Here is a 15,445-nt window from a genome sequence, read left to right on the forward strand (position 1 = left end):
AGACGATTGTGCACACTGTAGCTTAGGAAAACCTGGGGATAAGTGATAATTATTTGTTTGAATGTAGTTATTTTAAGCTTTTTCTGCGACATCAGAAATATCTCCCTGTTTATATTAGATTGAGACCACGTGTGCATTAGATGGAGAAGTTAATAATAATAATAATGGATTGCATTTATATAGCGCTTTTCAGGGCCCTCAAAGTGCTTTACAATTCCACTATTCATTCACTCTCACATTCATACACTGGTGGAGGCAAGCTACAGTTGTAGCCACAGCTGCCCTGGGGCAGACTGACAGAGGCGAGGCTGCCATATCGCACCATCGGCCCCTCTGGCCATCACCAGTAGGCGGTAGGCGAAGTGTCTTGCCCAAGGACACAACGACCGAGCCGGTCCGAGCCGGGGCTCGAACCGGCAACCTTCCGGTTACAAGACGAACATCCAACTCACGTTGTATAATTCTGAAGATTTCACTGTGAATCACAATTGTGCAACTGTGCATCTGCATTTCAGCACGGCTCATTTGCTGATACATCCATTTATTTCTTGTATTTGTTTCACTTCTGGAGTGTGAATGAACTCCTGCCTTGTTTGTCCATGCCTTCTATTTCACCTCAGGAAGGGTTTAATGAGAAGAATAAAGAATAGACTATTTAGATATATGTATATATGTATGTACATGTATTTGCTGTGTAAATGACTGAATGTTTGTTTTTGTTGTGCTGGAAGTTGTAGCTCGTCTGCACTTTTGCTATACATGATATAATGAAAACAAAGACTTCCAGGTCTAATTCTAACAGCACAGTCATGTCATGTGATTGTTAACAATCCAAGCGGCATATCCATTCATCAACATCTTACATTTAACCTATTAACTTTTGATTCATTGGAGCTTTATTTTTAAAGGGGAACATAAAGAGTACTTGTATAACAAAAAACATGAAGTTCTCACGAAGTCACATTTGAAGTGTTACTGCTTGGTTTTGGAGTTTTTTTGTTGTGTTTTTGTTAATGGCAGACATGGAAACCCTAATGGTAGCACTTACAAAATAATAATAATGCACCTTTTGTTGAGGACTAAAGGTTTCAAATCTTAGCAGTGCTTTCTAGATCAGTTATAATCAGTTAGAACAAAGGACAATTACTACTGATGTGCAGACCTTCTTTTCCTTTTCATTTATTTTGTGGTAATTATGAAGTTATATGTTACACGTTTTTCATCCATTAAACCGAACTCTCTTTCCAATGAGGCACCAAGTAAATAATGTCTCCTCACAAAGGATCAAATAATCGCGTCATAAGTTAGAAGTGTGAGTTTTTAAACATTAAGCATTCACAAAGTGGGCCAACCCTAACTTCCTGCAAAAACCCACACCTATTATTTACAAATCATAGGCTATTTGATTCTATAATTTTTACTTAAACAAAAGCGAAAAACATTTTTTAAAATAAAGTAAAAATTGGGGAAGGGGGGGGGGATTTAGGCCTCCAATGCAAACAGTTGATGACGGACCAGCTGTGCAGCTGCAGTTAACATGGTGCTCACAGTGAAAAGCCCACCAGTGTTCTCTTGCATAATTGCACTGCCACTAATTGGTAGTTTGGCCACCGATGTATTGAGCCGACTGGAGATTTTTAAAGAGCCTGCTGCACCTACACGCTGTGGGCAACCTACGTGCAGAAAGCGCTACGTAATCTTTGTGTGTGTGTGTGTGTGTGTGTGTGTGTGTGTGTGTGTGTGTGTGAGTGAGTGAGTGAGTGAGCGTGTTACAGACAGGCAGTGGAGCGTCTCTGCTCTCTCGTAAGCATCGCGGGGTTTAATCGCTCCTTCTCCCTCGTCTGCAGGAGGCGCCCGTCGAACCCGTCTGTCTGTCTGTCCTCGTCCCTCCGTCGGTCTGTTTTAGCCGTTGTCTTTAGACAAGTTGAAGTTTGGAGACAATAACCCGTCCTTTTGTTTTACACCCCTCTTCTCCTGCTCTTTGGGTGAAGCTTCACTGTCATCCCGGAAGATTCAGCACCTTCTCTCTCTCCTCAGAGGAAGTTGAAGCAAACAGGTGCGTGAACCCACAGCTCGTGTATCCATCTCCTTATCTTAAAATGTGTTAAAATCGTCCGTTTGATGCTGCTAACATCTGCACAGTTATTTATTTATTTATGCATTTTTACCACACACTCCAACACAATAGATCCGTTCTCTATTCCGGTTATTTCAATTTATAGTAAAATCCATTCATCCATTCATGGATGCTTAACAAAGGCTGTGACCAGCAGTTCCTACAGGTGGGATTTCCAGCAGCCTCAGAGCACAGCTGCTTGTATGGGCTGAACCCCACATTTGCACAAATATTTCAGCCGGCGATATTGGCTTGGCAAACCTGTCGGAGGGAAAAGAAGAAGGGCGGTGGCATCGTGTGTGTGTTTCTTTCTTTTTAATATCGGGCGTTTCATTTCATCCCAGTGTGCTTTCTCACTGTTCCTGTTTTCAGCACCCTCACAGCTGTGTGTGCGTAAAATAAATAAATACACCGGGAGCCAATCGAGCAGCCATGGACGCGTTAATGAAGGGTTTCTCTAAAGCCAAGGACGGGGTCGTGGCAGCGGCCGAGAAAACCAAGCAGGGAGTGACCGGAGCGGCTGAGATGACGAAAGACGGGGTTATGTATGTCGGTGAGTTCTGGATTTTAATTTCATTGGTGACAGTGTTGCCAGAAAAAAATCGACGGCACCTTTCCAATGCTACTAATTCACTAATATTAGTATAATCACTTATATTATAGGCTGATTACTGAATTCAACAGGGGACTTGTGGGTTATATTTCTAATTGACCTCCACCTGTATGTTGTTACAGGTACTAAAACAAAGGACGGAGTCACAACAGGTAACAGCATACATTATTTCACTGCCTCTCTGCATGACTTTACCCGTTTTCTGAATTCAGTCTGACTTTTGGTTTGGCTCAAGCTGTTAGAAAAGGTAATCTATCCAAATCCACAGGTGGTCAGTAAGAGAGCTGTACTGTAACTCTGTAGGTTGGGGTTATATTTCACTGTTTAACTCAACACAAACCGCCTAATCCCCCACAGGCTATGCCTTGCCATTTCTCATACATGAAATACAGAGAAGCAGAAGGAGGCCGTCTGCTGTAGGCATTCAGGGAAATGGCTGTGCTTTTGTAGGCAGGTGGGATTATGACAGGGAAACACAACAGTGTGATGTCTTATTTATTGTAAAGGTGGACAAGGGATCTTTGCTTCCAGTGGGACTAAGCGATGCACATTAGATGATCTGATAATCTGCTTTCAGGTGGTCCGCACAGACCAATCTAATGCCCTATGAGCAGTGTTGGTCAAGTTACTTGAAAAAAGTAATCAGTAACTAATTACCGATTACTTCCCCAAAAAAGTAATCCGTTACTTTACTGATAACTTATTTTCAAAAGTAATTAATTACTTAGTTACTTAGTTACTTTTTAAAAAAACAATTTACAACCTGAATAGGTGATAAAGCGATAGATCTATCAGCTCAATTCTACTTTTTCTGCATAATCCATCATACAAAATGTAATCAAATTGAAAAGTCCCTTTTTAAAACTTGTTTTATTAGTTTTAATCTTTTAACTTTATGCATCAAGCAAAAATTTAATTATATGCAACATTCTCTGACTGGAAGAAATTTGTTTAATATTTAAACCTATTTTCTGCACATTCCAGCACATAAAATATATATTTTTTGTGTTTACACTCAGTCTTTCAAATAGATGCAAGTAAAACACAGCAGAAAATAAATAACATCAAAGACTAGCGGTCCTGTTGCTCTATTTTCACCTGTAAAGCAGGAGAAGGGTAGGTGGAGGTTTACCCTGGTGCAGGTGTGCCGCGGCGGTCAGTTGAAGAATCCGCGAGTTTCTCAGCGCACTTGGTTCTTGCTTGGAAGTTTAGGGTTTTTTTTCGCTGTAAAGAATAGTTTTCTTCCCACGCACAACGGACACTAATGTTTTTGTCACTTTTTATGGAATCAAACTCAAAATAAGGTCAGTACTTCCACGCTTTAAACGCTGCACGCTCATACTCTCTCCGCACTCGATATATGATCCATTGTTGATCTGCACACAGCTGTTGTCACAAACGTTGCACTTGCTTACGTCACTGTCATGAGACATTCTGGCAAAAAAATCACGGTTTTAGTAACGCAGTAACGCAGCGTTCCTACGGGAAAGTAACGGTAATCTAATTACCGTTTTTGCAATAGTAATCCCTTACTTTACTCGTTACCTGAAAAAAGTAATCAGATTACAGTAACGCGTTACAAGTAACGCGTTACTGCCCATCTCTGCCTATGGGTACCCACGACTTGACTAATTATCCCATGTAGCACTGCTGCATCCCTGTAAGCCACATTTTGGCTCACTGCCAATTAAGACAAAGCAAACATCACCTCAGAGTTGACTACACAGCAATCTGAACAGTTCTTAACTGTTTTGCAAAGTCACTGAAAGCCTTAAATTCATTCAAATTAGCATTACAAATTCCTCATATTTAAATTGTGGGCCAACATTGGGCTTTTCCAGTGTTGCTGTAGGGAATACTTAAGCAAGACGTCAAACAGACAGCAGAAGGTTTGGTGCTTGGCGGCCCACATGTCAGTTTTTAATGACATCAATTTAATTCAATCTTAATTTCACAAAGAGATCTCACTAAAAACACTCTGCAAGACGCATACAGGAACGCTGTTGAAGACTGGATGCGGCATAGAGAAAGCTTTTGAATGGGAAAGCCCGCAGCCAGCTCCCAAAGTTGGCCTGTCAACCAAATGATATGTCAGGTGATGATCCTGTTTTAAATAACACCGCAGGCAAAGCAAGTACGTTTATTTACACCAAAGAAAATTATCATTGGCAACAGTTGACTGGGACATGCTGTTGCCACTAAACAAATGTAATTGCTGTAGTTTTGGAAGTAAAAAGTGTTCCCATTCTTCCCATCAAGACTTTGTTTTTGTTTTTTTTTTTACTAGTGTGACAGTGTGTTCTGGGATTATCTTGCAGAAATAAGCAAGACAATTTAAAAAAAATAGATATCGTCCAGATGTGCAAGTTAGATGTGCTATCAAACAAGCTCACACCCAGAGGGCAGTGGCCTTTCTGGATCTTGTTCATATATATATTCATGCACACACACACACACACACATATATATATATATATATATATATATATATATATATATATATATATATATATATGTATATGTATGTGTGTGTGTGTGTGTGTGTGTATACGTATTGTTGTGGCTCTATAGAGATACATCCTCTATTCTCCTCCTTTCATCCCTACAGTTGCAGGTAAAACAGTGTCTGGAGTTTCTCAAGTGGGTGGAGCAGTGGTTACTGGAGTTACTGCCGTGGCCCAGAAAACCGTGGAGGGCGCGGGCACCATCGCCGCTGCCACCGGACTGGTCAAGAAGGACCCGGCCAAACAGGTAAGAAAGAAGACTGTGTTTTTCTATATCAGTATAAGAACTGATATTACGATATGTAAGACACGTATATAGAGTCTGTAGTGTGGGTTACAAATTTGCCTAAAGAGCTAAAGATCACTGGTTTGATCTTTGGGGTTGGATCTGGTGTAAAGATCTGTGCATAGCTCAGGTATATATATGTATATAAAACGGTGTGGTTTACAAAGTTTTAGAAATTGCAGTCTCTGAAGAGGATGCAATCTTCTCAATACAGTCGGTATATATAACTCCAGCATTGAATACCCAAAGCTAATAGGTAGCACAAACACAGACCTTGATTACACAGTTACACCGATTTTAAACCATCATCTGACAGATGGAACTATACAAATTAAGGATACAACCTCCTTGTTTCATGCTATGATGAAGACCACAAACATTAGCATGTATGATAGCGTGGCTAAATAAATTGGTGTACCTCGCCCTATGGAAGCTGGGATAGGCTCCACCCTCGACCCTGAATCGAATAAGTGGAAGAGAATGGATGGACGGATGAATGAGATTAAATTTTGTGTTTGTGTTGTGCTACTTATTACTTTTAGGTCTTCAGGGTTTGAGTTTTAGACATTACAATTACAAGATGATAAGTGATAAGACAAATTCCAAGGGACTCTGGAGTTTTCCAGACTTTTCTTTTCCTCACCAAGAAATTTTTGATAATTTTGCAATTTCCACTCATAACACATCCATGTGTCTTAGAATTTTAATTTTAGCATGCATGACCGAACATTATGGATGCTTACGCTTCCCCACGGCCAAATCAATATACCCTATATGCACGCAGTTAAAACACACCGCAGGAAATGTCATTTGGAGCCCAGCACATCCCTCCATTTCATGCTGTGGCCGCAAGCCATAACCCATTACTGTGCCAAATGGCCTCCTGACCTTGAGTCATTTGTCATCAATTCTCATATTTCTTCTCTGAAATGGAAGGTGTTACATATTGTTAGTTTTCCTGTGTTTTTCATCAGTCAGTCTGGCCTTCGTTTGTCACAGTAGGAGGAAAAGGCGAAGGCGGTTTACCGTAGCAAACCATTTACTGCTGAGACACAAGTCAAATATAAAGTATGACTCTTCTTCTGCCCTTTCAGTGGGTTCTGTGATTGTGTATTTTGCCACCGTCTTTTTATACATCTCTCTCTTTGCCTTAAGACTGAGATTTTGAGAGCAACTTTTGTATGGGTAGGGCCTAAACCACCAGTTAAGACAAAATTTTTTCTGAAATTACAAGTAGCCTTTTGATTTCACTAAAAGCACTTTGGAACAAAATCTTATGGTTGTGTTAATGTCGCAATCTTACACCTGCATAGAAAAAGTTAACTATTAACCCATGATACATTACTGTAGCATGTAGTTTGTTGTATTTTTTTATCTGATGTCACAGGAAAGAGGAAGGCTTGACTGAGAACATAAGGACTACACCATAAATCATGCCCTTATTTTACTGCATATTTTACTTTAAATTGACCCATACTTTGAAAATAAACACCATGACAAATTAAAAATGACTTGAAAATAAGTTTTGAGACAATTATTTGATTAGGATATTGTTAGCTGAGGTCAAAGATCCAGCGAGAAGTGGATGTATTTTCCCATAGGCTTCTAGACAGTCATACTTCTTTATGCAACCAGACAAGTCGCCCCCTGCTGGCCGACAGGTTTAAGTCACTTCGAAATGATTTCACTTTTAAGCGTCAGCATTAGTGTGTCTAGGTTCTTCATATACATTGATGGGACAAAGATAATACAGCAGCACGCCAGAAATAAAGTAAACATGGTCAGAAAAGTGAAACTAACTGCTCTTTTTAATTACTTTCACAAGTTATTCCTAAAAAAAAAAAGTAAATACTTAACATTTGTCAACGCTTTTAGATCTTGATGTGTTTTTGCGAGAATCCCTGAACAGAAACAGCAAAATTAAACATGTCAATCACCTTTAATTGCAACTTTAGATCTTCACTTTTGCACTTCTGCTTCACATCAGCTCACATTAACGTTGAAACTCTTTAGCACTCGAAAAGACAAACTTCAGCATAAGCAGCAGAAAAGGAAAGAAAAAAAGCTGTCACCACTTTTTTTGTCAACACACAGCAGTTACACTCTCCTGAACTTACACTGTTATATATCTGGATTAATAAGGTGTTAAATTGTGCTTTTCTGACAGCAGCGTTAAATTTGCCTGCAATAATTATCCTCCTCTCTCATAACGCTGCTGCGAGCAGCAGGAAATAACAAGCCGGCCAGATATTTCCCAGGGCAACGCAGAGACTTTTCACAACGTTTGTTGTGATGCTCTCTCTTCCCTTAATTAGTTATGAAACACGGGGGAATCCATAACAGCAATTTAACAACAGCATGCACACACATACACACATTTCTTTAAATCAGCCTTAATTGGCCGTGATTAGCAAATAAGTACCCAGTGGAAAGATAAGATACCAAAGAAATCACTGAGCGATTTCTCCTGCCGGTGGCGACAGCTGAAAGGGTTTTTCTGCACTTTTTCTTTTTTTACTGCTTTCATCTTTTGTTGCTGGCAAAAAAAAAAAACCTAGAGCATCTGATTTTTTTATGAAAAGACAGAATTGGCTGGCAACACCTTTCATCTTTCACAGAAGTTGTTTATTGAAGCAGCGAGATAAATATTTAGTCTAAAGGAAGAATCGTACATATACATTTCTGCACACTGTAACTACACACACACACATTCAACCAACCATGCTTCCATTCTCTATATGTCTGTACAGTAACTTTTCTTTTTCACTGTCAGGTGAACTCACCTGTCAGGCATAACATTCCACATGTAGACTTCTGTACTTCTGTTATACCTTCTTCAAATTGACTTTAGATTTATAGTGCGCATGTACATTTTTGCCCCCCTTATTTTTACTTTATTGTGAGATTAATAAAGTATCTATCCATCCATCCATCCATCCATCCATCCATACAGGGACTTTTCCCAGTGAGAAACTAAAAAGAAGAGAGCATCAGATTGTCCTCATTTAAGCGTCATTTCCAGCCGGCTCAGCCATTAAACTTCATTAATATTGATTTTATTTAAAAATTGATGCCAGGTTGAGAGAGTCCATCAGCAATTCCCTCCTGTAGCTGATACATACACACAGACACACAAACAGAGGATGGTGGGATGCTGAGTTTTGATTAATCTCCTCATCTGGTTGTTCCGCCAATTCATCATCTGCTGGTGAGTCATATCATGACAAGAGAGAAGTGATGAGGATAGTGGGAGAAGAAAATGAGGCAAGGGTGGGCAGCGTAGTAGAAAACGTGGCGTAGGGCAGAGGGGAAAATGGTCTCAATAAACACATCTTATTGATGAAATCTTTTCAGCCGCGTGTGATAAAAGCTGCCGTTTCACGTAAAGCAGTTTTTGCTTGAAAATGGCTCTGAAACAATACAACGTGGTCCCTAGAGAGCTATCGCTTTAGTAGATTCACACAATATTGCTTCACTGAGATATATGAAGCAAATTTCTGCATAAAACTTTTGCCCAAAGTTGAGTCTGATCGCAGCAAACACACAAGGTAGAATTCACTGTTACAGTGAATGTCTCCGGCTCCATAAGGGGAACAGATGGAGGCTTGATGGGTGGTGTTAAATGCAACAGCAGGAGGACAGGGTGCAGTAACTGGAGCACCTCGCATCAGCCTTTCATCTCAGTGCACTGTGACCACTCCCCATTAAGGAAGGTCAGTTCAATGGCACAGTGCAATCAAGGGAAAATAGGAGACATCACCCACCCCTCGCCCAGTCTTCATTAGCGTTTCACGCCTCGTCCTTGTCCCGCTTTTAGCAATCACAGTGACCGCCGCTTGTAATGAAAGTTGTGAAATGAGCATGAGTTAATGCATCCGCGAACAAAGCTGGAGCACAGCTGTGCACGTTGTTTACGTTCAGTCTTTTTGTTTTATACTTTTACACGTTTTTAGCTCAGTCACACACAGATGAATTAGAAGGCCGCCACTTCAGATCAACTCATTGGTCGTCTGAAGATTTTAAATGAGAATAACCACAATTACAGGAGCTTCATTTTCATGGTTAAATTGAGTCCGTGTCACAGGCACAGCAGCTTTACAAACTCAATGTTAATCGCTGGAAGAAGATAAATGTTTTGCTGACCCACCACTTCATCCTGACCTCCTCCTTAGTGGATTTTGTGACTCATTCACAAAATCAACAGGTTTCCTGTTGATTTTGTGAGAGGCAGAACACGTAGGGGCTGATGCTGTCAGTCCACCCCAAATATTTTTTATTTGAAATATTCAGATAGATGACTGTAGAAAACTGTACAGAAATGTCCTCACACGTCCTTTTAAATTACTTTTGCCAAACTTTCAGTCATGTAATATTCCTTCTGCAGACACAAAAGCAGGCTCAAGGGATCACTCAGAGGTACTGTAGTCCCACAGCATATGTGGGTGACAAATGCGGAGGACACAGCGATGCAGCCGGTGTAGTTACAATGAATGTAATGACTGTAATTTGTTTAGGACAAAGGTGTCAAAGAAATGTAATTTGATGTAATTAAATTGTGTCAGATCTTAAAAATGGCTCCAAGCAAAGTTTGTAAAGGAAATAGTGCAATCGCGCCCATTGTCGTATCCTTATTCCAAGGTTTTCCTGTGTCTAACAATTTGAATAACTGGAAATGGGAATATCAGTACATTTAAAAGTGAAGGTTGGGTCTTTAGGCTTCGGTTTGGCTTGTTAACTCTGTTGCTTGTTCACACTACAAGCAACAGAGTTAAAAAAAAAAAAAATGGACAACCTCAGTAGCTACACCTTTTCTATGTCACATGTCATCCTGGGGCCTGTGTGTATGTGTGAACATTGTGATCGGGCAGGGCTGAAGAAACCTTGGGTTTGTTGTGCGTCACACAAGCATCAGGTGTCAGTTTGGAGCTTCCATTGAGCAGGACTCACCTTTGGCTTCTCACCTGTAGACTTATTCTGAACCACACACGGGACAAAAGATGCATGTAACGCCATGACGTCATGCAGTGGTTATGGATGTGTAGTGTAGTCTGTGAGTCTACACAAAGAGCTTTTCTTTTCCCCAGCAATAATCCCATGCTGTGCATGTTTGCTCAAAGTGACCACCGTTCTGAGTGCCGGTCTCTAATACCAGGGAAGAAATTTCATTTCTTTGAAATGACAGTTGGATGCAGTTAGTAGCACATCTACAGCTCAGGATATTTCACCTGCGTAACCATGTTTTTTATTCTTTCACTTTTCTTGCTGTTTTCTAGTTTAAAATACAGTCGCATTTTAAAGATCGAGCACAAATAAAAATAAAATGTTTCTCTTTGGTCTTTCTCCAGAGTGACGATGCCTCAGCGGTACAGGATGTGGCAGAGTCACCAGTTGATACCGACCCTGCTGATGTCACAGAGGTAAGGCCCACCTGCCCCCACCGACCGTGTTAGCTGCAAATCACACTTGACTGGATAAAGTCTTGCAGGTGTAAACTCACCTAAGTTTTATTAGAAATATTACGGTATAAAACTATTCATTCATTTTAACACATTTTTAGCAAATGAATAGTTAGCTCAGGGACACGGTAACTCGCTGTGTCTTTGGCATACCCAAGACAATAATCTTTAAATTACATCAACATTTCTGTTAAACAAATGAAACGTTCATATATTATTTGGCATTTGCTGGCAACTTGCTTAAAGGTTACATCCTGCTTAAGGCAAAGACAGACTGTGAGCAGCTCCAGACAGCCACCAGAGTTCATAAATAAACCATTTAATGGGTGGTGTAACATTATCTCCGTTACTTTGCACAGTTTCTGTGATGTAATGTCATTAAGCTGCACAGAGATGCATCTTTCAAGGTGAAAACGATCGCGCCGCAGGAGGTCATCTGCATCCCAAATGATAAACAGACCTCTATTGTTTTTGGCCTGTTTCAGGAGGACTCTGACGAATAACCTGCTGGGGAGCGTCGCTGTCGAGGATAAATGATCGAAACATTCCATGTTGCTCTGCCAAGTCCCGTCGTGCCTCGTTTTGGTCCTTTATGGAGTCTGTGCTCAGCGTCGGTGTGCGTGCGTGTGTGCGTGTTTCCGTCTGTGCCGCCCCGTACGTCTGTACAATATCCGTGTAAATGTTGTGAAGATCGAAAGATGTCGCGTGAACGTGTTGGTGTGCGTCGGTGTGTGCCTTTTAAACATCAGTCTCGAAGGAGACCTCAGGTGTGTGTCCTCTGTGACCAGCTGTCATTTACAGTGACTCCCTCCCACTGAGAAAGCCAGCTGATCACTGCGTGTCTATGCGTGTGCGTGTGTGTCTATATATTTGTCAACTGTGTGGCTATGTCAGTAACTCAAACATGGAAATATACTGCAGTCTACAAACACCTAAGTGTCTCTATATAAATGAACACTTTACAGTGATCTGTTTGAGATGGGAGCAGAATAATATTCTCTATTTTTGTCTGTATACTGTCACTGTTTTTTGCGGTGGACTATAAAGTGCTGAGCTATTTGTGCTTTTCATATTTTTTAAGTTGTCACTGATATAACAGATATACTATATCATGTTGGATGGACTTTTGAAAACCCAGAGCATGTAAGGAACTGATATTCATTTAATGGGAATTAAATGTTGAATAAAATGTGTAAAAGTGTGAGGCCCATGATGTTTTTAGAATTGTGCTTCATTGCTCAAATTAAATACAAACGGAAAGAAAAAGCTATTGTCTAAAATAAAAGAGTGTAAAAAGAAACAAAAAGGCAAATCGCCTTTAGTCAGTAGTTGAGGAATAATTAGGGCAAAGCTATTTAAAAGTGACAGATGCGTCTTTAAAATGAATGCAGGAGATAATGGGCAGCCACTGTAATTTGGCAAGCACCAGCGTAATATGTTCAAATCATATCTGTGTGCCAGCTAAGATCTGGGCTGCGGTGTTCTGCACCAACAGGATGCGGTGAAGTCAGCTCTGACTCGTGCCAACAAACAGCGCAGTAGTCACGACAGGAAAAAATAAAATCCGTAGCAGGGAGTGTGATCTGATTTGAAAGATTCAAATCTATCTATATAGATCTATATCTATATGTGTGTAGACTAGCTTTAAGTAAGTTGGCTGACCTATAACAATAAAAACGTGTTGAGAGCATTTTTAAAATTGTGGTGAGCGATGTTATGTGAATAACAGTGTATGTTAAAACAATGATCACACTGGTAGTTCACAAGCTGGATGTCAAAGCATCTTCACTTTCTCACTGAAAGTGGGACAAATCAGTCTGTCCCCCTGATGACAGCCACTTCATTAGGAACAGTTCATTAGGTGTTCAGCTGCTCATTAACACTAATATCTAATCAGCCAATTACGTGGTAGCAACTCAGTGCATTTATGCATGTAGACATGGCTGAGAGGACCTGATGAAGTTCAAACTGAGCTTCAGAATAGGGACGAAAGGTGATTTGAGTGACTTTGAACACAGCGTGGTAATTGGTGGCAGATGGGCTCGTTTGAGTATTTCAAAAGCTCCTGATTTTCAAACAACTGTCTCGAGGATTTTCAGAGAATGACCCAAAAAAGAGTTCTGTGGATGTTTACGTCAGAGGAAAATGACCAGACTGCTTCGAGCTGATAGGAAAGCAACAAAAGCTCAAATAACCACTGGTTACTGTACAGCCAAGATATGCAGAAGATCATCTCTGAAGGCAAAACACATCTAACCTTGGAGCAGATGGGCTACAGCAGGAAGACCACACCGGTTGCAATTCTCTCAACTAAGAAAAGGAAACTGAAGCTGGAATTCACACAGGTTCACTACAACTGAACAACAGAAGATGTGAAAAACATTGTCTGGTCTGATGAGTCTTGATTTCAACTGCAGCTTTCTGATGGTAGGGTCACAATTTGATGTAGACAACATGAAAGACTGGATCCATCCTGCCTTGTATAAATATAAAGAACTCAAAGCGACTGGTGAGTCTCTGAGTTCTGAAACCATCCTGGGGTGGACACTGTGTTCTCATCAATTACTGGTTTCCGCTTTAAGAGATTTCGGTATCTTCTAAGGATTTTGGTAATCGAAGATAATCTAGGATTAGATGTTGGCATGCAGCTTAAACAGAACAACCATGTTGGGCTTGAAAATGTGCTGTAGCCAGCCATCCAGCTGCAGGCTTTAGAGAGTGCGAGGGGAGAAAAAAAAGAGACAGACGTGCACTCACAAAGGCATGTCCTTGCAATTAACACTTCCAGCATTTTGTTTCCTTGGAGAGACAGCACTCTTCATCAACACTGAGGCCAACATGTCTTTTAGTCCTGCAGGATTTGGTGGGTATTTATTGTTCATGACACATCAGTCTACAGCTGCAGTAGCCCACTGTTTTATGATGCACTTGATGAAAAGCATACATCATATTCATGCTAAAGCTGGGGTGGGCTACATGTTCTGGGGGCTGGTCATTTGGACCAAATCAGGTGAGCACTATAAAACAGTAAAAAGAAAATAAGATACACAGGATAACTAGCGTGCGTGGTTCAGATTTCATGTGGGCCATAACGATAAAAGTACATATTTGTACTTGCATGCCCATCTGGTGGGAGGAGCCTAAAAAAAGCAGAAATAGTTGACTATTTTTAAATGCTGTTTAGATTTTTATTAACCTTTTTTTCTTAAACACTAGACACAGTAGCATTCATATAGCTGTTTCCTCAACACTTTTTTCATGCCATAGTTGATAATCCTCCGTTTTTATCGCTCAGCTCAGCCAGAGTTTTAGTTTTGTCACACCGTCCACATTTAACAGTAACCCAGTGGCAAGCGGTGTATTAGCTGTGCTCAAAAGCTAATACACCGATAAAAATCAGGCATGTCCAAGTGGCTTTTCCAGGGACGTTGCTATTCTAAGACCGCTCGCTGGAAGTCCGGCTCCAACCATCATGGTCCTCAAACATTGCAGGTGCAAAGGTCAACTTCTAATTCCAAATTTCTCATGGAGAATCATCGCTGGTAGTGAGAGCTGAATCTCCAGCTACCCCCAAGCAGATTTTAATTAAATTAAATCCAGGAGTCCACAGTTTCTAAGCAGAAATCAGCTAGATTGCGATTTTTGATCAAACCTCATATCTAAATAATAAAGTCTAAAGAAAGCCAGAGAATTCAGATGATTTCTCCGGCATGATGTTGCTGGTCTGCCTCCTAAAGCAGACTTCCTATCAGCACAACATGGAGACGGATCTAGGTAGCAGCTGTCTTTAATGTTTAAGAGGACAACAGATGATACATGAGCAAGTGTGACTCCCTAAAGGTGCACAGGAGTAAGCACAATAACCTTGCACTCTCAGATCAGCATGTAGTTGACTGGCAGTGATGAGAGCTTGCAAAAAGATCAACAGAGAAACAGCTAGAGGGCATGAAAATGACCCAAATGGACAAGGTAAGCACCAGCAGGGTGGGGACAAGCATGGAGACTAGAACACTGCTGGACACCAGCATTAATACACTTCTGGAGATGGTTAGGATTTACTGGATGAGCATGTTTTTAAGAAAAATGCAGAAATGTATCCAAACAAAATATTACGCTGGCTACGACAGCTCCAAAGCTAATGTGAGTCCTGAATGAATTTTTGTATCGACTAAGGCGTGAGCAGATCTTGCTGTTGTGTTCGTGTCTGCATGTAACAGCAACATAACTCAAAGAGAAAATTCATCTCCACTAAACACCACACCGAAGCCCTTTTAACCAACATTTCCTGCCTTCCTACCAATCAAACCATACATGCAACGTCTGTGTACCAACCCACATCATCTGAATGCCTGCTTCCTGTTCAGGTTCTTGGTATTGTGTCAATTGCCCAGCTGCAGTCTGATTTCAAAGCGTTTAAACTGTCCTGTGATGCGTGCGACCTGATTTCTAAAATCCACTCACAGCGAGATA

At 40.7% G+C, this 15,445-nt stretch overlaps 1 protein-coding gene across 1 annotated transcript; it reads left to right on the top strand.

Moving 5' to 3' along the window:
* Positions 1-1,742: 1,742 nt before the first annotated feature.
* On the top strand, positions 1,743-12,176 carry LOC146383865 (uncharacterized). The gene is made up of 6 exons (XM_084935399.1): positions 1,743-2,056; positions 2,489-2,669; positions 2,852-2,881; positions 5,338-5,480; positions 10,865-10,936; positions 11,461-12,176. Exons 2-6 carry the CDS (start codon positions 2,549-2,551, stop codon positions 11,476-11,478), a joined length of 384 nt encoding a protein of 127 aa, XP_084791525.1. The 5' UTR covers positions 1,743-2,056; positions 2,489-2,548; the 3' UTR covers positions 11,479-12,176.
* The last annotated feature ends 3,269 nt before the right edge of the window (positions 12,177-15,445 follow it).

This window comes from Perissodus microlepis, chromosome 7, assembly GCF_051167445.1.
Source record: "Perissodus microlepis isolate ML-2025 ecotype Zambia chromosome 7, ASM5116744v1, whole genome shotgun sequence".
Lineage (NCBI taxonomy): Eukaryota > Metazoa > Chordata > Actinopteri > Cichliformes > Cichlidae > Perissodus > Perissodus microlepis.

What these genes read in the sequence shown, in the direction of transcription:
- LOC146383865 (XM_084935399.1), top strand. Translation starts at nt 2,549, where the DNA reads ATGGACGCGTTAATGAAGGGTTTCTCTAAAGCCAAGGACGGGGTCGTG. An exon ending in AAAGGACGGAGTCACAACAG is followed by an intron (nt 2,882 to 5,337) that starts GTAACAGCATAC and finishes TCATCCCTACAG; the next exon opens with TTGCAGGTAAAACAGTGTCT. An exon ending in AGAAGGACCCGGCCAAACAG is followed by an intron (nt 5,481 to 10,864) that starts GTAAGAAAGAAG and finishes GTCTTTCTCCAG; the next exon opens with AGTGACGATGCCTCAGCGGT.